The sequence below is a fragment of the Delphinus delphis genome, chromosome 12, assembly GCF_949987515.2.
Source record: "Delphinus delphis chromosome 12, mDelDel1.2, whole genome shotgun sequence".
NCBI lineage: Eukaryota > Metazoa > Chordata > Mammalia > Artiodactyla > Delphinidae > Delphinus > Delphinus delphis.
The window spans coordinates 61,342,175-61,366,493 of NC_082694.2; the positions used below are offsets into that span (position 1 = coordinate 61,342,175).

Consider the following 24,319-nt stretch of genomic DNA (forward strand, 5'->3'; position numbering starts at 1 on the left):
TGACACCGGGTGCAAGTTTAAAGAAGTCCTTTATTTTAGCCACATTTAGGCCAGGTTCCCACTAAGGAAATCTTAGAGTACAGCTATTCCTGAATGATAGACTATAGGAAGTGACTCTACGCAGTTAAAGTTTTCCTTTCTACCGGGACCAGCTCTCAACTCAAAGAAGACTCAGGAGAAGGGAAGACCCCGGGGCTGCGAGGCCCGGGACAGGTCCAAGACTCCGCCGGAGGTAGGGGGGTGGGGCCTCGGGCGGTGCGGAGCTTCGGGGGCGGTGCGGAGCTTCGGGGGCGGGGCCAGACTGCGGGGCTGGGGCGGGCTGGGGCGGGGCGCGCGACTGCACCAGGCGGCGATGGCGGCGGACGGGGACTGGCAGGATTTCTATGAGTTCCAGGAGCCGGCCCTGAGCCTCCAGGACCAGGAGAACTGTAACGCGAGCCCCGAGGCCGAAGCAGGGCCGGGCGGGGGAGGCGACGGTTTCCCAGCGCTGGCCTGCAGCCTGGAGGAAAAGCTGAGCCTGTGTTTCCGTCCCTCCGGTCCGGGTGCCGAGCCCCCCAGGGCGGCCGTGCGGCCCATCACCGAGTGCAGCCTCCTGCAGGGGGACGAGTGAGTGCGGGTCGCGGGCGGGAGCCTCCTCTGCCCCTCGTCCAGCCCCTCGCCCTGCCCGCCGGCCCTCAGTCAGCAGCCTCGGCGGGACTCTGGCCGCAGGCTCCTCCCCGCACCCTCCTTCCGCCTCTTTCAACTCCGGGGTCCCGCCCCTCCGTGTTCTCCTATCTCCTTCCTTGGGGCTTTAGGCCTTTGCGCCCCTGGCGATTTAAATCCCCTGCTCCCCTGGCCCCCAACGACCCCTTAAACGTCCTCCTCCTTCCTAGAAACCAATCCCTGTTTGGTCTGGAGCGGAGTCTTGTACAGAGCCCCGTAGTTAGAGATAGTATCTCCTCGGGCACATGTGTAGACATTCATTCATTCAACCAGCATTTTTTAAGCGCCTGCTACGTGCCAGAGGCTGCTTCTCACTGGGAATACCAAGATGACTGGACATTACCCCTCTCAAGCAGAGGGCAGTCTAGGGTGGGAGCTAGATTTGTAAACAGACATTTGTATGGGTGTGACAAACGCTGTAATGGATATATGTACAAAATATAGAGGGAGAGGGGGAGAGTCAGGAAGGACTTCATAGGGAAAGAAGTGTGAAAACGACCCTGATGGGTGAGTGGGAGTTTGCCTGCCAGGTGAAAAAAGGTCTAGCATTCTAGCTCAGGGATATAGCACATGCAAAGGTACCGACGTTGCAGCAGCGTTTTTGCCACAGGAATTTATTGGCTCCATCTGAGAGCCCAGATTGTGAGTTCCCACAGAGGCAAAAGCTCTGGTTATTAATAGCAAGGATCTCCTAGTCTGGTAGGGAGACCAATGCATAAACAGGTAATTATTACAGAATCATCTAAGTGCAATGATAGGAAATTCGCAGGGCTTTATGAGAGCTAGGGGAATGGAGGGACAGAGGTTATTTAACTGCCCAGAAACCCAGTTATAATTTGGTTAGATAAGGGCTGTAATTATTCCATAGTTTTACTCCAGAAGATACAGAAAGGAATGATGAGAGTGAGGGAATTTGACAATATTGTAATGTAGGGGGAGAGGAGCCCTGGAGAGGCTGAGGATGAAATTATGGAGTAAACACTGAGGTTGTGGGTAGGGGTGGGTTTTCAGAGCATTGAAGGGATGGAGAGGTCAGGGAAGAATTCTTGAGGGAAGGATTCATGGGCATAGAAAGGGGCTTGTCAGTTTCCTCTGCGAATCAGAAGATTTATCAGGAAGAGGGGGTTGGGAATGGGGGCCTGTAAACATAGCAGTGGTTCAGGCCCAGCTATGCTTGGAGACCATATCTTTTCATTGCTGCCTCTGTACAGTGTTCTGCCCAGGCATAAAAGGAAAAGTTTTTGATTGGATATTATACTCACAGATATGCATGCAATCAGTGGCAAAAGATGACATTTTAAACAGTCTATTCCCAAAGAGAAGGTAGTGTTATGCATAGAGTTATATACTCGGAATCACTAGACTCAGGACATTCTCTGGATTTTAAAATTATATTTATTATATATTTGGGTTTATCAAGAATAACTTCTCAAAACAGATTAGCGGTTTGTACACAGATAAAGATTCCTTATTTTTGCATCACCTGTACTGTCTGAAAAGTAGTGTATTTTAGCCTTTGCTTAAATCTTCAGTTGATATAAAACTTAAAAGTTTTGTTACTCTTGATAATGGTTTAGTAGATAGTAGATGTTATGTTGGTGGTACAGCATGTCCCTTGATTTGGGAATCTCTCTCTCTCTTTTCTGAGCTGGGGTTGCTCACCACTCTCACTGTAGACCACTCTCATTGTCCCTATTCTATTGCATTCTATTGCATAAATCTGCTCTCCATTGCTTGATAGAGTCCATTCCTGTTTCTTTGACTAGAGACAGCTGAGAATTCTTTCACCCAGATAGTGCCTTGCCTTAGGGCACTTTATTTCACTTCTGAGTCCCGGTTTTAGTTTTGGTTAAATACAGATTGTGCTTATCTGCTAAAGTTTTACTTCAGAAGGGTCTGGTGTGGGATTCAATGTCAGCAGCACTTTGACCTTTGGAAAAGAGCTGCCCTGCTAGTTGTTCATGACTGGCTGTAATACTTTATGATAAGGACCAAGGCAGTTCATGTCTTGACTGGAGATTTCTACAGATCTTTCAGTTAACTCGGCCCTATGTCCTTCCAACCACAAATGTTCTGGCCCTGGTGAAGATAGAGGACTGTGAATTGTGCTTCATTTTCTTGGTAGATCAAATTCACCCACAGTCAGTTCTACATGAAATCTTCCACTCCACTTGTCCTTTTATTATAGCCTCATTTAAGAAGGAGCAAACAAGCAGACAAAACAAACCTCAAAAACTCTGGACTGTTTTCACCTACTAGAATATGCTAGTAGTTCCTACCCAGGGTTAGATACATGGTCAGTTATTCAGTATTTGCAAATCTTTTACCCAGGAAGATGTGGGCCAGAAACCCAGCAAGTTTAGCATCCAGAAGTGTTGTTTCCAATTTGAGCATACTGGCATTAGAGGAGATGATTCCTGCAGAGAGGAGGACAGGAATGAACCGTGCATATGGGAGATTATCTGGGTAAATGAGCCAGTTTTCTAGAGCTTTTTGGGTTCACATTTTCATTGCGGCTAATGTGCATTCCAAAGCCAAACATCATTTTGGGATTTTTGGCAGTTGTGGTCACATTGCTTCTTCTCTTTAGCACCAAATCCCAATTTATTAAATCAGTATGTTGTTTCTCTATTTTAAAGCTTGCATTCTTATTTTTATGTCCCTGGTGGTCTTGTTTTTGTATCCTAGTATCTTACATGCTTGGAAAAGAGACCCACCCAATTTTTTAGTGGCTTATTCACAATTGGATACCTGTTATAAATGTTAGGGTGGTGGTTTTTTTTGGTTGTTTTTTTCTTTATGACTTCTATGTGAGTATCTCTGGCCATTAAGTAGCTTATATGTGTAGTGTTTAACTTTACTTACCCTAATTAAATTTCATCTCATTTATATTTCTGAACTCATGTTTTTCATATAATGTCATTTAACAAAAATGCTGGTTAATATTTTGGGGCTGAAATGAATTTTGGTCATGAAATTGGAGTTTGCAGTCCTTTTTCCATTGTGGTTTGGGACTTTTCTCAATACAACTCATTTGAATTAATGCTTAGAGTAATAGAGCTGGAAGGAATGTCTGCTATTCTTGTCCAAGCTTCTCATTTTAAAAAGTCCAGCTAATACCTACAGAGGTTAAGGGACACAGTCAAAGACACATTGAGGATGAATGTAGACAAGTCTGTTTTCTGAATTTAGTCCAGTACCCTTTTCATTTTACCCTGTTGCCTCCCCAAAATGCTGTTTGATAATAAGGAAGGGTAACTGCACTGGGTATAATCTGCATTTTATTGTGAACTCCCTTTCTTTCCCTTTTCATCTTATCTTAGTCTTAGCCTATTATAAATTAGATATTAAACCCTAGTCTCACATTGAGACTGAATTCTTTCTCCAGAAAATTCTTTCTCTTTGGTTAGAGAGAGATTATTCATTCTATGAAATAGTCTATATGTTCCGAAGTTACAAGAGAAAAATAAGTATAAAGCACAGTGTATTTACTACCTCTTTTGGCTTGAGAAACATTATTTAACCTTCCTGTGCTTTAGTTTCTGTCTGTCAAATGGGGATAATAACTGTTCTTCATAATACTGTTTTTGAGGATTAAATGAGTTAATGTATGTAAATTGCTTAGAATATATGTAAATTGCTTACTTAGAGCCTGGCACACGATACAGTGGAAATGTCAGCTCTCGACTTTGTGAGAGTTTTCTGGAAATGTCAGCTCTCGACTTTGTGAGAGTTTTCTATGTCCTGTCACCTTCCCTCAGGACTTCTTGTCAGGCCCAATGATAGGATTTTTCTTTCGTCTTATTCTGGAGCCTCTACTTTTTTTTTTTTTTTTTTTTTTGGTACGCGGGCCTCTCACTGTTGCGGCCTCTCTCGTTGCGGAGCACAGGCTCTGGACGTGCAGGTTCAGCGGCCATGGCTCACGGGCCCAGCCGCTCCGCGGCATGTGGGATCTTCCCGGACTGGGGCCCGAACCCGTGTCCCCTGCATCGGCAGGCAGACTCTCAACCACTGCGCCACCAGGGAAGCCCTGGAGCCTCTACTTTGTTGATGCTTTTCTGAGAAACAATAGCCTCCTGTTTCTTTGCTCTGATGCTTTTTGTTCTCTCTGTCACTGTAGTACTAGGTATCTGTTTAATAATGATGTACAGAATGTTAAGTTTCACTGATTGTAGTTTTCTTCTTTTTAAGGATTTGGAATGCCCTGACAGATAATTACGGAAATGTAATGCCTGTAGACTGGAAGTCATCCCATACTAGGACCTTGCATTTGCTTACTCTGAACCTCTCAGAAAAAAGGGTAAGTTAGGAATTGCACCAGTAGTTTCTGAATAACTGATTCTCATAATGGAACTAAAAAGTAGCATTTCTATTTAACCACAATTGGTTGAGTTGCTTCTTATTTCCAAGCTTATGGCAATTGGAGTGGCCTTCTTTTGCCATCTCTTTTCTGCTACTGTCGGCTTGCTAGCACTTCCCTCCATTCTTCCCCAGCACACACTCAACTTTTTTATGTTTAGGTAAATTTTCATCACCTGTGTATGAACAGCAACGATCAGCATTTTTTTCCAGCTTAAATAACAATTTTGATGTGCTGAGAACAGTCAGTAAGAACCCTAGCCTTTGATTTAATATATAGAGGGTACTGGAATATCTACAGAGAGTTAACTTTCTGAAGAATTTAATGACTTGCTAGATGTGACATATCGTCTGAAGATTGTGTTTCTCTGTGAACATTGGGGAACCTTTAAAAGATTTCAGTTCTTGGCTTTTTAATGTGTTCTTGGCTAACTGTTGGAGGCTGCTATATATGTCTTGGAACTGAAAGTGAAGACACCTTGAGTAAGAAGTGTGAGCACAGGTGATAGGACAACAAGGCGGACAGAAAAACGAAGAGAATTGCTTTAAGTGGAAAATCACAGTGTGGTTTAAAACTGATGACAAACGAGGCCAAATGAAAGTTTCAGGGCCTGACTCTTTAAATTCTTCATCAAATAGCAGTGTAAGCTCATGCCAGGTCTTTTAGCATGCTCTGTATTTCATTAAGTGTATTTGTGCAGTTACTGGGAATATAATGCAGTAGGGCTGTGAGTATTTTAAATCATTTTCTGAAATGATTTTCTTAAAAATGTGATTCAGAAAAGCTTGCTCCCTACTATTTTCTCATAAAATATATAATTCTGACTATATTTCTTTGTATTCTAGTAGATATAGGATTTATTATTTGTTCCAATTATTAATCCCCTTAAGCTGTTTTGCAGGCTGACCTGACATACATTTAGGGAAAGGAATAAAACAAAATATTTTATGATCTGTCTTCTGTTTATTTGCATCTTAGCTATCATTCTGGGCTTAGTTCAAGTTTCCCTTCCTCTCTGAAGCTTCCTATTACTGTTTTAGCCTTTGCTGATCTCATGGAATTATATAATTTTAGAGTTGGAAGGGACTTTAAAGGACACTTAATCCAGTCTCTCATTTGGGGGGAATTCCCATCTACAGTGTCTCTGACAGATGGTCATTTTGCCATGGCCTCAATCCTAGCACGGAAGGAAAATGCACTCCTCTCTGTGGGAATCGGTTACGCTTGTTGGGGTGTGAAAATCGTAAAGGACTTATCTGTCCCACAGAATTTAGCCCCCTAGTCTCCTGCAAGCTGGTCCTCATGGTGCTTTGTCCGTGTCTCAAATCATTATTGTGTTCTCTTATTATATATCTGGGTCTGTCATTAGATTGTAACCTCCTGGTAGGTATCTTTGTATTTGTCTTTCAGTAACCACCACTGTGCCTGGCACATACTGATTACTAAGACAGATGTTTGTTGAGTGAACAAATGAATAATCTCATCAGTGAGGCTATATAAGTTCAGACACCATGGTGGAAAGTGTTTTAAAAATGTTTTCTATGTTATTTAACATAGTATTGAATCCACAATAGCCAGTCAATGAGTACTTTTTTGTTTGACATATTAAAAAATAGTAGAGAAGAGATCTTTTCATAGTTTCAAAGGGAAGTACATTAGTAGCATGAATGGAACACTCTAATCCAGTTTCAATGAATATTGTTATTTGGTTGCCTCTGGGGACGTCACTCCCTTTATCTGCCTTTTGACTGTTTTCAATGCTAGAGCAATGGCATAGCCAAGGGTAGTGATTAGTAATGATGTGGAGTTTAGTACTAGTACTGGTTGTGAAACCCTTACCTGGAAAACTCAGCAAGTTAAAATGGACAAGTGATCATCTAACATCTGTCTGTCTTGACATGACTACCCAGGTGATGAATACAACTGAGATGAGAAGTCTAGTCCTCAGGAATGAATAGCACACATTAAGTTCCTGAAGAACAAGGTATGACATAAGAAGCAACCATGTTATTAGGTAGCATATAATTAATGTTTTTTGTGTTTTTTGGTGTTTTTTTTGTGGTACGCGGGCCTCTCACTGTTGTGGCCTCTCCCGTTGCGGAGCACAAGCTCCGGACGCGCAGGCTCAGCAGCCATGGCTCACGGGCCCAGCCGCTACACGACATGTGGGATCTTCCCGGACCGGGGCACAAACGTGTGTCCCCTGCATCGGCAGGCGGACTCTCAACCACTGCGCCACCAGGGAAGCCCCAGAAGCATTCTTTAGATTATTCCAGTTGTATAACAGTGTCTATATGAAATTTTTTTAAATTTATTTTATTATTTATTTATTTTTGGCAGTGTTGGGTTTTTGTTGCTGCGCGCAGGCTTTCTCTAGTTGAGGCGAGTGGGGGCTACTCTTCGTTGTGACGCGCAGGCTTCTCATTGCGGTGGCTTCTTTCATTGTGGAGTACGGTCTCTAGGAGCACGGGCTTCCGTGGTTGTAGCACGTGGGTTCAGTAGTTGTGGCTCACAGGCTCTAGAGCTCAGGCTCAGTAGTTGTGGCGCACGGGCTTAGTTGCTCCACGGCATGTGGGATCTTCCCGGACCAGGGCTCGAACCCTTGTCCCCTGCATTGGCAGGCGGATTCTTAACCATTGTGCCACCAGGGAAGTCCCCTATATGAAATTTTTGACAAAAGGGGAAGAGGTTTCTTTTTGGTTAGGATGAGAAAAACAGGAAACCATAGTTCCCTAGATTTGTTTTTAAGGTTTTTTCATTGCTGTTTAAGATGGCACACTTCTAAATTTGATGGGTCTTTTCTAGAGGAAGGCAACTGGTACATTCCAAGTTCTTACATGGGCACATTTTTTCCATTTGAGGCAGCTTCAGTTTTATAGAGGGAAACAGAACCATGGCTCTGTATCTAAACCTGGCATAGGAAGGAGTGATGGGAATGCTTGGCAAAGAGGCACATTGATGCCGAATGGGAGCGTGAATGATGATACCCATGACAGCCAAGGTTAGTTTTCAAAGCCCGAAAGGGATTCCAGCCCTTAGCATATGCCATCTCTGTGGGGAATGGGCTTGGCTCCCTCTCTGGAAAGATGGTCTGGGATCATCATTTCTGTTGTCATGGAAATTTATTCTAATGGCGTATTGGTATCACTCATGTGTTTTGGCAATAGCTGTAAACCTGTTCTAAATCCAGTGCCATTCTTGATCATGCTTATGTGATAGAATGCTTCTGAATCATTTTGCCTTAGGAACATCTCCTGTGCCGTGTTTTTCCTTCTATCATGAGGATTTCTTCAGGGACAGGGACTTTGTTTAAGGCACCTTTTTATCTTTAAGAGTAGAAACAGAAGATAATAATGGCTTCCTTAGGAGTAATTTTAAAATTAAAACTTTCACTTGCTATAAGGGGGAAAAATAAGACAAAACTATGGTCCTCAAGTCACAACATAGAGTTGTGATTTTGGGGGAGGGTGTTGAAGTTTTAGGATCAGTGAATGTAATTGTTAGGTACTCTACATCATCGTACACCCTCGTGTGGCACTTTTCATCTCCACTTCTACTATCTTGAAATCAAACATCCTCTCTCATCAAGAGCCACATCTCTTGACCTTTCTCCTTTCTTATTAACAGGATAACTGTCTAGTTTAAAAAAGTGAACTAAAGCTGTAGGACAACATGAAAAAGCAGCCTCTGCCCTACTTACCTCATAATGCTTGACTTCCATTTACCAGAGGCAACCGCTTTCAACTACTTCAACTTTTCATCCAGCAGATAACATTCTCCTATCATTTTACTTGATTTTATTCAACTTTAGACTTTATTCATTTACTTTCTACCCAGAGGATGAGGGTTTAGCACTCTCAAAGTCTTCCCTCTAGCCCTCCAACCACAACCCTCACAAAAACTTTTGCTTCCCTCATCTTCCCAATATAATTATGTCAAAATTTTTGGTTATATTAACCTTCATCATTCATATTGACCTTTCTTTTAAAAATTAATTTATTTTTGGCTGCATTGGGTCTTTGTTGCTGCACGCGGGCTTTCTCTAGTTGCGGCGAGTGGGGGCTACTCTTCATTGCGGTGTGCGGGCTTCTTGTTGCGGTGGCTTCTCTTTATTGTGGAGCATGGGCTCTAGGCACACGGGCTTCAGTGGTTGTGGCACAGGGGCTCAGTAGTTGTGGCTCACGGGCTTAGTTGCTCCGCAGCATGTGGGATCTTCCTGGACCAGGGCTTGAACCCGTGTACCCTGCATTGGCAGGTGGATTCTTAACCACTGAACCACCAGGGAAGCTCTATATTGACTATATAAATGTTCACATTTAAGTACATTTTATGATTGCGTGTCCTCTTTTTTTTTGTTTTTTTGTTTTTCTTAAGGTAGTAATAATTGCCTTTTTGTGGTTGATTTAGGTTATCATTAGCTCACTAATTCAACCTCAACAGAGCCATAAAAGTCATTTTAGTAAGTGAAACACACTAGGTAATCTGTCAGGCTTTCTTTCTCTTTTTCTTTCATGCTTTTCTTAATTCCTTCTGCAGTAACAATTCTAATCTGAACTGGCTACTCTCTAGTTTAGCTCCACAGTCATCATTCTGGGATCTTTACTTCACTGTCATTATAAGAATTCCCTTCACCTCTTTCTTGTGTTAGATCCTATGTCTGCTTCCTTTTTTGGTTTTCCTCCTGGTTTTAATGGAACATACTCTGCGTGGTTTTCTGAGAAAGGGTACCTGAGAGGTACATTCTTTGAGAAATTGAATGTCTGAAAATCTCTTTATTCTAACCCCCTACCGAATTGTTAGTTTAGCTGGATATAGGATTCTAGGGTGGAATTTATTGAAACATGGAAATTGCATTGATTTTTTAATTCTCTGTTGAGAATTCAAATGACGCGTTGGTTTCTGATCCTTTTAATGTGATGGTTTTTTCTCTCTGGAAGCTTTTAGGGTTTTTTTCCTTCCCCCACACAGCTTTTTGAAATTTCATATGTTGAAGGCCATGTCCAGGCCTTTCCTAGCCTGATGGTGCAGTGAGAAATCAAATGTGGGGGCGTGTCATCCCCGTGGTGCAGCATGGCATTGCAGTATGTGGTAGCAGATAGAGCGGGAGTGCTGATGTGGCTCCTCCCGCAGCCTAATGTTATGAAAGGCAGCACGTCAGTGTTTTTCTTTGCACTTCTCACCTGCAGGTTTCTTATTCTGTGGGGTGTATTCACCATTAAACTTCAGACCTGTGAGGAGCTAGGGAGGCAGTAGGGACCTACATCCATCCAACTGTATCTTCAATTTTTATATATATCCTCTGTACTGGTAAATAATTTTCCCAGGTAAAATATATATCTTTTAAATTATGTACTCTCTGCTAGAACTACACGGTTGCTTCTTACGTAGTTCCTAGTTGCCCATTTGTTCTTTGGGAACTCAGTGTGCCACTCCTTCTGATGAACAGAGTTCTAATTTGTTCTTTTCATCGTCTGAATGGTCATGTCATGATGGATAGATGATCACTTGTCCATTTTAATCTGCTGGGTTTTCTAGATCAGGCCTTTATAGTTAGTAAAGGTGAGGTCATTATTATAGGGGCTGTTGATATTCATGTGGGCAGGTTAAGAGACACCATATGAGGTAGACATGGTGCAATACCCTGGTGGTGGCAACAGCAAGCAGCCCTTTAGCACCCTTAGGCATGAAGAGAGGTAAGGAGAGGGAGAAGTTACCAGAACCTGGGGAGAGTAGCGATGGGGGAGAGGTCAGCTTGACAGGAGCTGCAGCCTTTGGAATCTGGTAGGGAGGCAGACAGCAGAATAAATGCCCAGCCCTTCCCCTCCTGCCTTCCAGTCTCCTGCTAGTGTCTACCAGTGTGCTAATCCACCTGGAAGCCAGAAGCCAAGGGCATCCTTTGATGTAGCCCATAAAGGTCAGTCTCTGGGGGCACGATTGGGGAGAGAAACGGTAGTAAGGCAAAGAGAAAATCTCCAGCATAGTTTGGTTTAAAGATATTTTTGGAACCTAGAAATACTCTTTTTTGGAAGAAGAGATAGATTTTCAACTGGAAGGGCTCAGTATGATCCGCGTGGACAGTTCCCACCTGCCAGGGAGTTGATTACTTATCTTTTACTCTGTTAAAGTTAGTTACTTGCAAACTAACTTCTATGTTTTCTGTGGAATTTTTACATATACTAATCTTCCTATTAGATCATTAATTAAATAAGATTTGGCCGTCTCCCGCCGCCCCCATTTGCTATAATTCCCTATAAATTGCTATCGAACACCATATATTTTTGTACTTCCTAGACACTCTTCCCCTTGGAATAAATAGCTAAGTGTGTGTCTGTTTGGGCAAGAGGGGATATATACAGCACCTTAATTTCATATTTATTCTACATTCCTCTCATTTCTGTTTGAGATGACTATGCAGAGCACCTCACACACTGCCTGGTACACAGCGGCTGTAATAATATCTGCCTTTTGAAGCTCTCAGCAGATGCTTCCCTCTGCAGCCTCCTTTACGCAGATGCTTCGACTTAGTTGTGATCAGAATGTCCTCCTCTTAACAGTGGGTAGTTTTTGTTTTTAGACGAGTGACAGCTTGCTCTTTGATACCTCAGACGATGAGGAGCTGCGAGAACAGCTGGATATGCATTCAATCATCGTCTCCTGCGTTAACGACGAGCCCCTCTTCACGGCAGACCAGGTACAAAGGAGAATCCCATCCATCAAGGGAAGGGATCCTTGGCTGAAAAACGATTTCTTATTGTGGCCATAAGTGATGGGGTGTTGGAATTTACTTATTTCTATTGTATTTTCTGGTAATACAGGCTTAACAGTTTTCTCCTGAGGAAAGAAGAAAGTATATGTAATCTGAAGCAGTTGGATTATGTTACTTGGGAAGATTTTTCAATATATGCAATTTTCCAAGATAAGCATTGTTAAAACAGTACAGCGGGTTACTTTAAAAGAGGGTTATTGCTTACACTGGAATCAGAAAAAATCCTGTGAATTTTCTTCTTTCTTTACATTTAACCAGACATGGGCAAACTATATCGGTGCAGAAATTATCTAGTTTCTCTAAAACCTATGTAGAAATCATTAGCACTTATCAGAAGTCTTTATTGTGTATCCAGGAAAGAAGTGAGCATTAGGCCTGTGGAATGCTCTAATAATGTCAACCCTGAATTCATTTAAAACCAGTTGAATCAGCTTTCTCATTTTCTGAATACTCTTCCCACTTCTGCTGTATTGTCAAACTGTGGTGCAAGAGGTTCTTCGTGAAGTCAAGTGTTCCATGGCTACTGGGACTGAGTTCTACCACACTGTATTTTTAGGCTGGAAAGACAAGGCCGGTAAAGAGAGGTATTGTGGCAAGATTGGGAGGAGTATGTTAAAAATATGTCATTTTGATGCTCCTTAGTCATATTTGTGGTTGGATTGTCTGAAGCTTGGAAAGAGCATGGTGCTTAAAAAACAAGATAGTAAGTTAGAGGGCTGAGTGCGGTACAGCCTGATATTCCAGGGAAAGTTCATTGTCTCCTCCATACTCTGCCTGAAAACCATAAACTATCTCTGCTTTTAAGACTGAGAGAGGACTTCCCTGGTGGTGCAGTGGTTAAGAATCCGCCTGCCAATGTAGGGGACATGGATTCGAGCCCTGGTCTGGGAAGATCCCACATGCCGCGGAGCAACTAAGCCCGTGAGCCACAACTACTGAGCCCATGATCCATAACTACTGAAGCCCACGTGCCTAGAGCCCGTGCTCCACAAGAGAAGCCAACGCAACGAGAAGCCTGTACACTGCAACGAAGAGTAGCCCCCACTCTCCACAACTAGAGAAAGCCTGCGCACAGCAACGAAGACCCAACGCAGCCATAAATAAGTAAATAAATTAAAAAAAAAAAAAGGACGGAGAGAAACAGATTCTGTAGCCTGTTTCAGTGTCTCATTTTCCTGTTTAAAATGCCTATTTTGGAAACTCTTCTTACTAATTAGCATAATCCCCACTCGCTCAGGTTTACCTGTTTTTCCTTAGTACTAAGTGTTAGATACGTTAGGCTCGATGATTCATGCTGTATTTTTTTAAGTAGTTTTTTTTAAACTCTTAGGTCCATTTTTTAAAAAAATTATTTTTATTGAAGTATAGTTGATTTACAATATTGTGTTAGTTTCAGGTATACAGCAAAGTGATTTGTTTATATATGTATGTATATATCTGTATCTTTAGATTCTTTTCCACTATAATTGATTACAATATATTGAATATAGTTCCCTGTGCTATACAGTAAATCCTTGTTTATCTAGTTTATATATATGGTAGTGTGTATCTGTTAGTCCCATACTCCTAATTTATCCCTCCCTCTCCCCTTCCCCTTTGGTAACCATAAGTTTGTATTCTGTGTCTGTGAGTCTGTTTGTTTTGTAAATAAGTTCATTTGTACTATTTTTTAGATTCCACATATGAGTGATATCATATAATATTTGTCTTTCTCGGACGTACTTCACTTATTGTGATAATCTCTAGGTCCATCCATGTTACTGCAAATGGCATTATTTCATTCTTTTTTATGGCTGAGTAATATTCCATTGTATATATATACCACACCTTCTTTACCCGATTATCTGTTGATGGACACTTAGGTTGCTTCCATGTTTTGGCTATTGTAAATAGCCAATTTTCACTGAGTTCTGTATCCTTCTCAACTTCTGGAATTTGAAACAGGACAAGAAACTGCTGTAAGATTTGAGCAACACAGCATATGACAGTGGATCATTGTTTCAAAAGCAGATATATTTCTGAAATTTTCCTGCTTTCGTGTAGCTTTTTTTTCCTCTTTAAACTTCTACATTTAAAGTAATTATTAAATATACCTTTATTTTCCGTTGAATTAATATATGAAATTCTTTTCCTGCTGTTAAAGGAAAATTTTGCTACCATAGAGGTAATTTCTTGCTTTTCATATAAATTTTTTTACACTGTTGTATTTTCTAAATTTTATGTCAGTTTTGTTAAATAGCTTTAGATTGAGCACTTGGTGTGGTATATGGTAAATCTTCTGTCGCTTTCTTTTAACTATGATCTGGTTCTGGCATGTCTGAAGTAGATTATATGTGTGTTTGTAGCATCGTTTCTCAGACATTACAAGATCTGATAGGGCCTACTGAATCCTGATGGACATATTAAATCATATTTTGTTTATTTTTGTGTTTAGTGTATTGTAATTTTTTTTTTTGATAAACCATGTGTACTCTTACAGTCAATTTTTGTTATTGAGAACACCGACTCCTGCACACTGTTGGTTAATGGAGAATTTAGTGTACTTCTACTGTGGTTGCTTCAGATGAGTGCCGTGTTACAGGTGGGTCATTTTTCCTATGTGTATTTAATTAACAGTGGTTTGTATATTTTGGAAGGTGATTGAAGAAATCGAAGAAATGATGCAGGAGTCACCAGACCCAGAAGATGATGAAACACCCACCCAGTCAGATCGGCTTTCAATGCTTTCCCAGGAAATTCAAACTCTTAAGAGGTCTAGTACAAGCAGTTATGAAGAGAGTAAGAAACCTGACTTATATCAGTACTCTTTGTGCTTTTGTATACCTCAGCCGTGTAGTGGGACCATCTCCAGAAGTCTTTGGCTCTCACAGGCTGGGTTATATACCCTTCCCCTGCCTTCCAGTGATACTCGACGCATATATTCATCATTGCTCAGGGACTGTGTCATACTCACCTTTGAATACTGTATTTGTCTGCTTGGGCTGCTGTAACAAAGTATCACAGGCTGGGCGACTTAAACCACAGAAATTTGTTTCTTATAGTTCTGGAGGCTAGAAGTCCGAGATCAAGGTGTTAAGCAGGTCTCATTTCTTCTGAGGCCTCTTCCTTCTGTCCTCACATGGACTTTCCTGTGTGTATCTGTGTCCTAATCTTCTCATTTTTAAGGGCATGAGTCACGTTGGATTAGGGCCCACCCTAATGGTTTCATTTTAACTTAATTATCTCTTTGAAGACCTTATCTCCAAATACAGTCATATTCTGAGGTACTGAGGGTTAGAACTTCAATGATGTCCTCTCACATAAAGGGAAGTGCTGAGAAAAAACTGAAAGGGGGTTTCAGGGAATATTCTTCCCTTCATCTTCCCAATTCTCAATAAAACTCACACATTGGGGCATATGTGTTTAAATATATATTTAGCTTAACGCAACATTGTAAAGCAACTATACTCCAGGACTTCCCTGGTGGTCCAGTGGTTAAGACTCTGCCTTCCAATGCAGGGGTTGCGAATTTGATCCCTGGTCAGGGAACTAAGATCCCATATGCTGCGCGGTGCAACAACAACAACAAAAAAGTGCAACTATGCTCCAGTGAAAATTAATAAAAAATATGTATTTAGCTTAATTCTTTCAAATTACCTTCTTTTCTCTTCAGAAGTGTCCCAGAGCCCTGCTAAGTTGCTTGTGATTTCTTGTCAGCAGGTATTTTCTGTACCCTTCCTCTACTTTTGTGTTTGTTCTTCTTCTTTTACAAGCTTATTAAGTCTTGACTGAACTACTATTCATGGAATGATTGATTTTTTTTTAACATCTTTATTGGAGTATAATTGCTTTACTGATTTTTAGACAAAAAAATTTTGTTATACTTTTCTTCTCAGCCATTTGAGAAGTAACTTTGCCCACCTACCTCTACTCAGACCTGCCCACCAGAAGTGTGAGGACTCTGAGAAGATCATGAACAATTTAATTACTTAGAATATGATTTTTTGCTCTTTGGCATTAAACACCTTGTTGTGCTGCCTTGAAACATTTTGGTCTTAGTGTCTGCTGTGCTTTGCTTTTTGGTCATAGGAGTGAAAAGGCTGTCCGTATCTGAATTAAATGAACTGCTGGAAGAAATTGAGACGGCCATCAAGGAGTACTCTGAAGAGCTGGTGCAGCAGCTGGCCCTGCGAGATGAACTGGAGTTTGAAAAGGAAGTGAAGAACAGCTTTATTTCGGTTCTCATTGAAGTGCAGAACAAACAGAAAGAGCACAAAGAAACAGCCAAAAAGAAAAAGAAGCTCAAGAACAGCAGCTCTCAGAATGGGAAGAACGAGAGAAGTCACCTGCCCGGCACAGTAAGTGATGTTTTGCATGTAGCGTCACACACTGGAAAGAGCTTCAGTGGTCATTCCAGTGCTCCAGGCCAGCAGAGGCAGGCAGAGCCCGTGCATACAGGAGTAGGGGTGCTTCTCACCAGAGAGCTAAAGGGATTCTGTTCAAGAATGCCACTGTGCTCTGCTCCTTCAGAAAGGTGTTTTCTTGGTGAGGGTATAATGGTTATCTGGATAATTCAATGCTGAAATATTTAGGAGGGAGGTAAGTGGAAGGAAGAGGGGGAATAAAGGAGAATGTTTGAAAGAAAAGAAGCTTTAGCAGGTGACCATTACAATACATGGGAGTGTTAATAGGGGTGCTTTATGTTCCGCTGGTGGGCAAATGAATGGTATTGCTTTCTTGTTTTTGCTTATCTCTTGTGAGTTGTATAGTGGAAAAAAAAGGGGTGCTTTTAGAGGGAGCTGAACTGTGCTGAGCCTAAAAGCATAGGTTGACTTGTAAACCATTTCCTGATTTGTGAGTGAAGTTGGAATGTGAGGATGTTAGAGGCAGTTACATGACATCGGCCATTTGGCCTAGTATTTGGCAGACTAGAATATAACTGACTGGTGAAAACAACTTTAGGATATTTGAATCTTTGACTCTTGGTATGAAGTTTTTTGTTTTCTGCTTTTCATTTTTCTTAAGGTGTCCTATTAACTTCACTTGATTAAATTTCATTATAAACATTAACTGTTAAGTATTTGAGATGCATTTCCTTATTGGTCTTATGGCCATTTCATTATTTGATCAGTTGAGACCTTGTACCTTGTCACCTTTATCTTGTTTGTATGTGAAGAACTGTTGGTTTTATTTTTAGAGTAAAATAAAAGGAGAGAAACCCTTTTTTTTTTTCTGGTAAGAACACTGGGATTTTAATTTTGTAAACCACATATTCAAGTGCTCAAAACAGAATGTTGCCCATAGAGAATTGGGGCCTGGGCTGAGAACTTGTCTCTGCCCAAATGCAATATCACACACTACTACCAAGAGCTAACAACAGGTCTGTCCAAATGCTAAGACCAGGGACTTCGAAATCTCCATCTTAAGCCTTATAGGACTTCAGGGCAGTAAAAACTTTATCTTTCAGAGGTGGAGGGGCCTGACAGAGGCTTTGAAACCTGCTGAACAACTCCTCCCAGGGCACATCCTGGGACTCAGTTCCAATCCAAAGGCCTTTCTGAAGGTTGTATGCAGTTGTCGACCCCAATCTGTTAGCAGACCCCAGATAGACCCGGGAGAGCTCTGGATGGGCAAAGGGATTCATTTTTCTAAAGGGAGTGTACTTTTTAAATTCATAATATTGATAACATGGTAATGCAGATCATCACAGACTGGCTGTTATATGGTTTGCAATTATAAAAGTTCTGTCTTTGACTAAGTCTTGATTCACTTTTTTCTAAAGAATACTTATCAGAGAAATAGATCTCATTAATCAGACTGATGGAATTGAGGAAAGAGAGTGCAGTTCTGGGGTGCTGAGCCACCAATGAGAGTTAATACAAACAAAAAGAATCTTACCATTTAGCTCATTCATTATGCTGTTTTTGGCCTATGAGTAAATGCACATTTTCTTAGTGTAATGTCATTTGTACATAGAAAAGACAGTTTATAAACTGACTTTGCAAAAGTTGCCAGATATGTGGAACAAAATATTTTTTAGAAATGGTAGTATTGGTTGAAAAGTGTTTAGTCACTTCTAGTGACAACAATGAAAAAAACAGCACCCACCAAACAAAAAAAACCCCACCAAAACATGCAAAAACTAAAACATTTGTTTGAATATACAGTCCTGGAAAGTTTGCTTTAAAATATTAGGGACAATTTTTTGTTTCTCAGATTTTAAAAAAAATTGTACCCTTTAAATTGCCCTATTATGCAAGTGTGATTAAATAAAATGCTTAGTTAAAAAGTCATAGCATGGTTGGTAATTTCTTCCTATCTGCTTTTAGGGGTTGCATGTAAATCCTCCATTTATTCATGTTAACACTTGGCTGAGGAAAATAAATGTATCCCTAGAGACATTTAAGGGCTTCTTTTTCTAGCTCGCATATAAAAAGGGTTAGAGTGGATTCGTTGTGTAATTTTACATGGCATTTATATTGAGAAATGAATTTGACAGGGCAACATTTAGGTCTTATTTGAACCTTTATTAGTCTTGAAATAGATTCATAGGAACAGTAAAATTTCTTTTCACAATATTTGGACTTCTTGAGTTCTGATCTGCTATTTGTGTCAAAACCTTTAATCAGGCTAGTAATGGCACGGCTAAACTTGTAGTACTAGTTCCCTCCTTCTTTCTGACGCCTGAAATGATGGCAAAAGACCATTCCATTTGTGACACAAGGAGCCTGAAACCTATGGTTCTGAAAATAGTGGTTGGTGGCTCAAAAGAACCTTAAAGTGAAATGGCCAGTTGGCTAAACAGATTCCAAGATAACCTCCTTTCCAGACCTTTTGTATAATATACAGTTTTGGCAAAAAGGCCTGATCTCTATGAGTTAGCTATCATCAGTGATACTAATTTCTAAGAATTGGTGGTATCGTGCCTTACCTGTTTTCTAATAACACTGGTCACTTTTTTCTTTCTACTTTAGATATGTTTTATTAGCAGGACTTGTACTTTTTCCTTAAGCATGGAATAGCTTCCTGCCATTTTTCCTTAGCATATTTCTTTGAAACAAAACATCAATTTGTAGTTGGTATCACACTTTATCCATCATTGCTAGCTTCTTCTCTTAGGTCCAGAGATACTATAATGAAATATCTGCATGTGAATAGAACAGAGTTAAACTCTTTAGGTGTTCATTTTGGAGACATACTTTGTTTGAAACATTTGCTGCAGTGAGAAAAAAATTTAGGGGGCATAGGGATGCTATTTATAAATATTAAAATACTGAGTATTATAAAAGTGAAAGGTTGATTTGTTTTGATTTTTAAAGTAATCTGTTATATGTTGGACAAGATAAAGCTATTCATTAAATACTTGCAGAGTGTCTTTCTTGTGCCAGACACTGAAGATACAGTGGTGAATAAAATAGGCAAGGCCCCGGGCCTCTTGGAGCTTACATTCTAATGAGGGATGCAGGCACTAAACAAAGAAAAGAATGAATAGACAACGTAACTTCAGGTAGTAATAAATGCCACAGAGAAAACGAAAGACTTGGTAAGGTTATTAGCAGTGCTGTGGGGAGCTGTTTTCGAAGGGGTGGCCACTGTGTCACTGCCCCTCCTGATTGGCAGGGCAGGCTGTTCTTTCCCTCTCCAATTCTCTGTTTGAAGGACAGGTTGGAAGAGTGGATCTTCTTGGCAAATGAGACTCAACAGATTGAAAAACTTTCTATCTCCTTTATCCTGTTCAAAATCTAGAGAAACGGGTGGGGAGTAGAGACTGGAATGGCTGAAGGGCACTGTCTGTTAATGGGTTTGATGACCCACATGCACTTCTTTGAACTGACTATGCTGTTTTGGGCTGTGATGCTTCTATTTATGCTCCTGCCTTTTCCTAGAGCAGCCCTCCTTCTCCTTTCCTGCTTCCACTGTCCACTTGGGAGGTTTTTTGTTTTTTTTTTTTGTTTTTTTTTGCTCTACGCGGGCCTCTCACTGTTGTGGCCTCTCCCGCTGCGGAGCACAGGCTCTGGACGCGCAGGCTCAGCAGCCATGGCTCACGGGCCCAGCCACTCCGCGGCATGCGGCATCTTCCCGGACCGGGACACGAACCCGTGTCCCCTGCATTGGCAGGCGGACTCTCAACCACTGCGCCACCAGGGAAGCCCATGGGAGGTTTTTGTTTTTTTTTTAAACTTATTCTTCAAAATCATGGTCAAGCGTTGTCTTCCTTTCTTAGAACTTTTCTAGATGACTCTTCCTCCACTGCAGAATTGACAACTCTCTCCTTCTGGGGTTAATATTATTCCTCTTAACTATTTCTGTTAGTACTGTCATATCATATTGCAATTTTTTGTTTTCATGTCTGTCTCTGTTAGGTTCCCTAAGGATAGAAAATGTAACTTTATTTTCATGGTATACCCAGGTCCCACATTAGGTACTCAATAAGTTCCTGATGAATAAATAGTTAAGAAAAGATTTCTTTTTTTTTTGCAAATCTGTATTTCTGCCAGGTGCCAAATGTATTGAGGCTGAATTGCACAGTGATTAAGAACTTTGGGTTAAGAGCTGTGTTTGAATCATGATCCTGCCACTGGGTACATACCCCTTTGAATTTTGGAGGAATTAAATGAAATAATGTATGTAAGACTAGCATATATCCTGAGTAAATGCTAGTTATTACATGTCCAACTGTTTACTAAACATTTCTCCCTGAATATCTAACGGGCATCGAAATTTATCTTATCAGACTAATGTTACCATTTTCCTGAAGGTGAATTTATTCCAATATATTTCTTTTGTCAGTGAAACTAGTCTACTCATTCACCAAAACCAGTGGAATTTTTTTTTAAGTTTATTTTATTTTTTGTTTAGAGGAATAGGTGGATATGTTTTTATTTTTAAATGTTTATTTATTTTTTAATAGGAACAAACTACTTATATTGTCTTTATTCAGAAAGAAAAAGTGAATTACAACACTCAAGGATATCCTTTTCTGCAATACAGTTGACCCTTGAACTAATCAGGGGTTAGGGGCACCGACCCTCTGCTCAGACAAAAAATCAAAACCAGTGGAATTTTTAGGTCAGAGAATATGCGGTTTTAAACAACAGTCTTTTCAAATTGTCCTACATAAACGTTACCCAGTAACAGCATAAGTGGCCATTTCTCCAAACCTCCAACTTACGATGCATATTATTAATCTTCTCATATATACTGATCTGATAGGCAAATAAGGTTTTGATCTATTGACTGTTTGTATTCTTTTGTGTGTTGCCTATTATATCACATTTGAGTTGTTTTTCCTATTTATTTATGAGGGTGCACATACTTCTTATGTCCTAGTACTATATTCTACTGTAATCATTTGCTTAAATCTCTCCTTAGAAAAAAGTGCAGCCTTCCCAAAGGCTCATTCACATTGTTTCCCCAGCACCTCACCTAATTTTTCACTTAATGCATGTTTGTTAAATTGAAACTTCACTATAAAGGAGATGGAATCCCAGAGGATTTGTGGTATTTGAATGATTATTCTTCTGTCAGAGATTTCTTTTCTTGGCTAGTCTTCTGTTTATATCAAATAGATTCACAGGTCACTGAATTCCAGTGGCAGCTAACATGAGTAGAAGAACAAGTTGAAGTGCATCAGTTATCTTTAAATTAGTAATTTAAAAAATTAAAGTAATTTAGTAGTGGTTGTCATCTGGAGTTATCTGAAGTTGTAAAGACATTAGTATTTACCTGCCTAACATCATACCTTACTTAGTAAGCTTATAAGGATGAAAATAGACGTACTTCCTCCTTTAGAATCCAATGTTTGTAAATTAAATTCACGTGTAAGACTTCTTATTCGAAGTCTAGGATTGAAAAGATGGGAATGTATAGTATCTTTTCTGTTGTCCATATCACATTGAACTTTCAAGAGAGAGTTCTAGTGTGTTGCTCTCACCACCAGCAGAAATGTATAATTCCTTCAATGTAACCTGAAGTTTATTCTGAAAACTTCTGGGGTATTAGCAGTCAGTGACTCCACTGTAAAAAAGAATCATATTATCCTAATTTATTGCTTTTGGGGGTTGGAGAGAGAACTGCTTCAGGATGAGGAGGAGCTAGGGCTTGAATGATAGATGCTCTTTCTTGTATATAATTTTCTTTCACAGATGCATTGCTCCATCTGTCTTTATGACTCATGTAGCTCATGTTCTGACTAATAGTCAATCTATTTTGTTTCTCTTTTACATGCAAAAATGCCCCAGTAATATTTTTTCATTTAATCTTGACCAAAGCTGACTTTAAGGTAAGAGAAATTTATTTTTGTTTAGACAGCTACTATTAGGTTATTCTGAAGTTGTTCTAATTTATGCTAGCAATAAGCCTGGAAGGAATTGTTCTGGCACAACTATCTGAATTTGGTGCTTTTTAAAATAATAAGGACCTGGCTTTTTGTTGTTGTTGTGCCTTCTTTTCAACTTGGAATTTTAAAATTTCACGTTTGCTAAGATGATTTAGCCCAGGGATTGGCAAAGCAAATTACTGCCTGAGGGCCAAATCAACCCTCTCTGTTTTATAAATAAAGTTTTATTGGAACACAGCTATGTCATTTCATTTACATGTGCTCTGTGACTGCTTTGGTGTTACAAGGACAGAGTTGAATAGTTGTGACAGAGACTGTGTGGGCTGCAAATCTAAAATATCTACTATCTAGCCCTTTATAGAAAAGTTTGCCAACCCCTGATTTAGACTAAAATTTGATAAAATTAAAAATTAGAAGAAAAAAGATGTAAACTCCATTTAAGCGAGTTTATGTAGATAAAGAAATCACTATATTGTGACTGAAATTTATTATAAAACGTAGCCTTGTTTTATCCTAAGAGTGTGTTGAGTTACACCTTTGCTCAGGGCCCCGCCAGCAGCCTGAGTTGTGCCCGCAGATGGTGACCATCCATCTCCAAGTCACGTGCCGCAGGCACCCCACCTAGCAACAGCCCTTTGTGTTGTGTGTGTCAGATGCCCAGTACGCTGGGTGAAGAGAGTCAGCAGGTAGCCCAGTTGTCCCCAGATTGGGGGCAAATGAAAAAAAAAAAATGTTGGCAGTGCTCCAGGCACATTGTGTTTATACACAGTGATAAAAGGTAGTTTAAAGAAGGCAGAGGAGGGCTTCCCGGGTGGCGCAGTGGTTGAGAGTCCGCCTGCTGATGCGGGGGACGCGGGTTCGTGCCCCGGTCCGGGAGGATCCCACATGCCGCGGAGCGGCTGGGCCCGTGAGCCATGGCTGCTGAGCCTGCGCGTCTGGAGCCTGTGCTCCGCAACGGGAGAGGCCACAGCAGTGAGAGGTCCGCGTACCGCAAAAAAAAAAAAAAAAAAAAAAAAAAAAAAGGCAGAGGAGAAGGGGGAAAAGGGCTGTGTCCTCCCCTTTTCTAAGTAGTGGTAGTTGAGAGGATAAAGTCTGCCCTGTATACATACTTGAATGTAAATACTAACACATTTTCAACAATAATTTGTTGGTGATCTTTGATAGTATTTCTTTGCATTTATTTATTTCAAAGAATATTCCTAAAAATTAGTGTTAGGCATAAAATGGAAAGTCATTGTAGGGTGGAGAGAAACTTAGTCGTGTCATGTTTATTGTTTTAATAATTCATATCTATGAATTACGAATTATTTTAGATGTGGAACAAATTTGTGTTTTGAAAGGTAGTATTGCCTAGAGAAATATGTTGTCACCAGTTTTTGATATCTTACCATTATCCACTATTCATTTTCCGCAATGGTTTTTTGGTGTTAGACTGGTAATAGTGAGCTTTTATGACTCAGCAGTTACTGTAATAAAAATCAGGAGTCTATCTTTTTTAAAAAATTTATTATTTATTTACAATTTTTTAAAATTTATTTATTTTTGGCTGCACTGGGTTTTTGTTGCTGCGTGCGGACTTTCTCTAGTTGCGGCGAGTGGGGGCTACTCTTCGTTGCGGTGTGCGGGCTTCTCACTGTGGTGGCTTCTCTTGTTGCGGAGCACCGGCTCTAAGCGCGCGGGCTTCAGTAGTTGTGGCACGTGGGCTCAGTAGTAGTGGCTCGCGGGCTCTAGATCACAGGCTCAGTAGTTGTGGCACATGGGCTTAGTTGCTCTGTGGCATGTGGGATCTTCCCGGACCAGGGATCGAACCCATGTCCCCTGCATTGACAGGCAGATTCTTTGTGTTTTTTTTTTTTTTTGGCGGTACACGGACCTCTCACTGTTGTGGCCTCTCCCATTGCGGAGCACAGGCTCCGGACGCGCAGGCTCAGCAGCCATGGCTCGCGGGCCTAGCCGCTCCGCGGCATGTGGGATCTTCCCGGACTGGGGCACGAACCCACGTCCCCTGCATCGGCAGGCAGACTCTCAACCACTCCACCACCGGGGAAGGCCCGGCAGGCGGATTCTTAACCACTGCACCACCAAGGAAGCCCAGGAGTCTGTTCTTGACTCCTTCATGTCTTGGAAAGGTTTGTTAATTATTTGTTAGTATAATACAAATTCACGTAAAAAC

The 24,319-nt window shown here is 40.8% G+C and overlaps 1 protein-coding gene across 2 annotated transcripts in view; it reads left to right on the top strand.

Annotated features, from left to right (window-relative positions):
* Window positions 1–346: 346 nt before the first annotated feature.
* The window catches only part of FEZ2 (fasciculation and elongation protein zeta 2), a 65,471-nt gene continuing 41,498 nt past the window's right edge, over window positions 347–24,319 (top strand). For both annotated transcript variants that reach the window (XR_009521469.1, XM_060026834.1), the window contains exons 1-5: window positions 347–606; window positions 4,894–5,002; window positions 11,637–11,753; window positions 14,465–14,606; window positions 15,897–16,165. Coding sequence is in view for 1 of the 2 variants with exons in the window: in XM_060026834.1 (XP_059882817.1) it covers window positions 353–606; window positions 4,894–5,002; window positions 11,637–11,753; window positions 14,465–14,606; window positions 15,897–16,165 (891 nt within the window). In the remaining variant the exon portion in view is untranslated. The remainder of the gene's footprint in view (window positions 607–4,893; window positions 5,003–11,636; window positions 11,754–14,464; window positions 14,607–15,896; window positions 16,166–24,319) is intronic.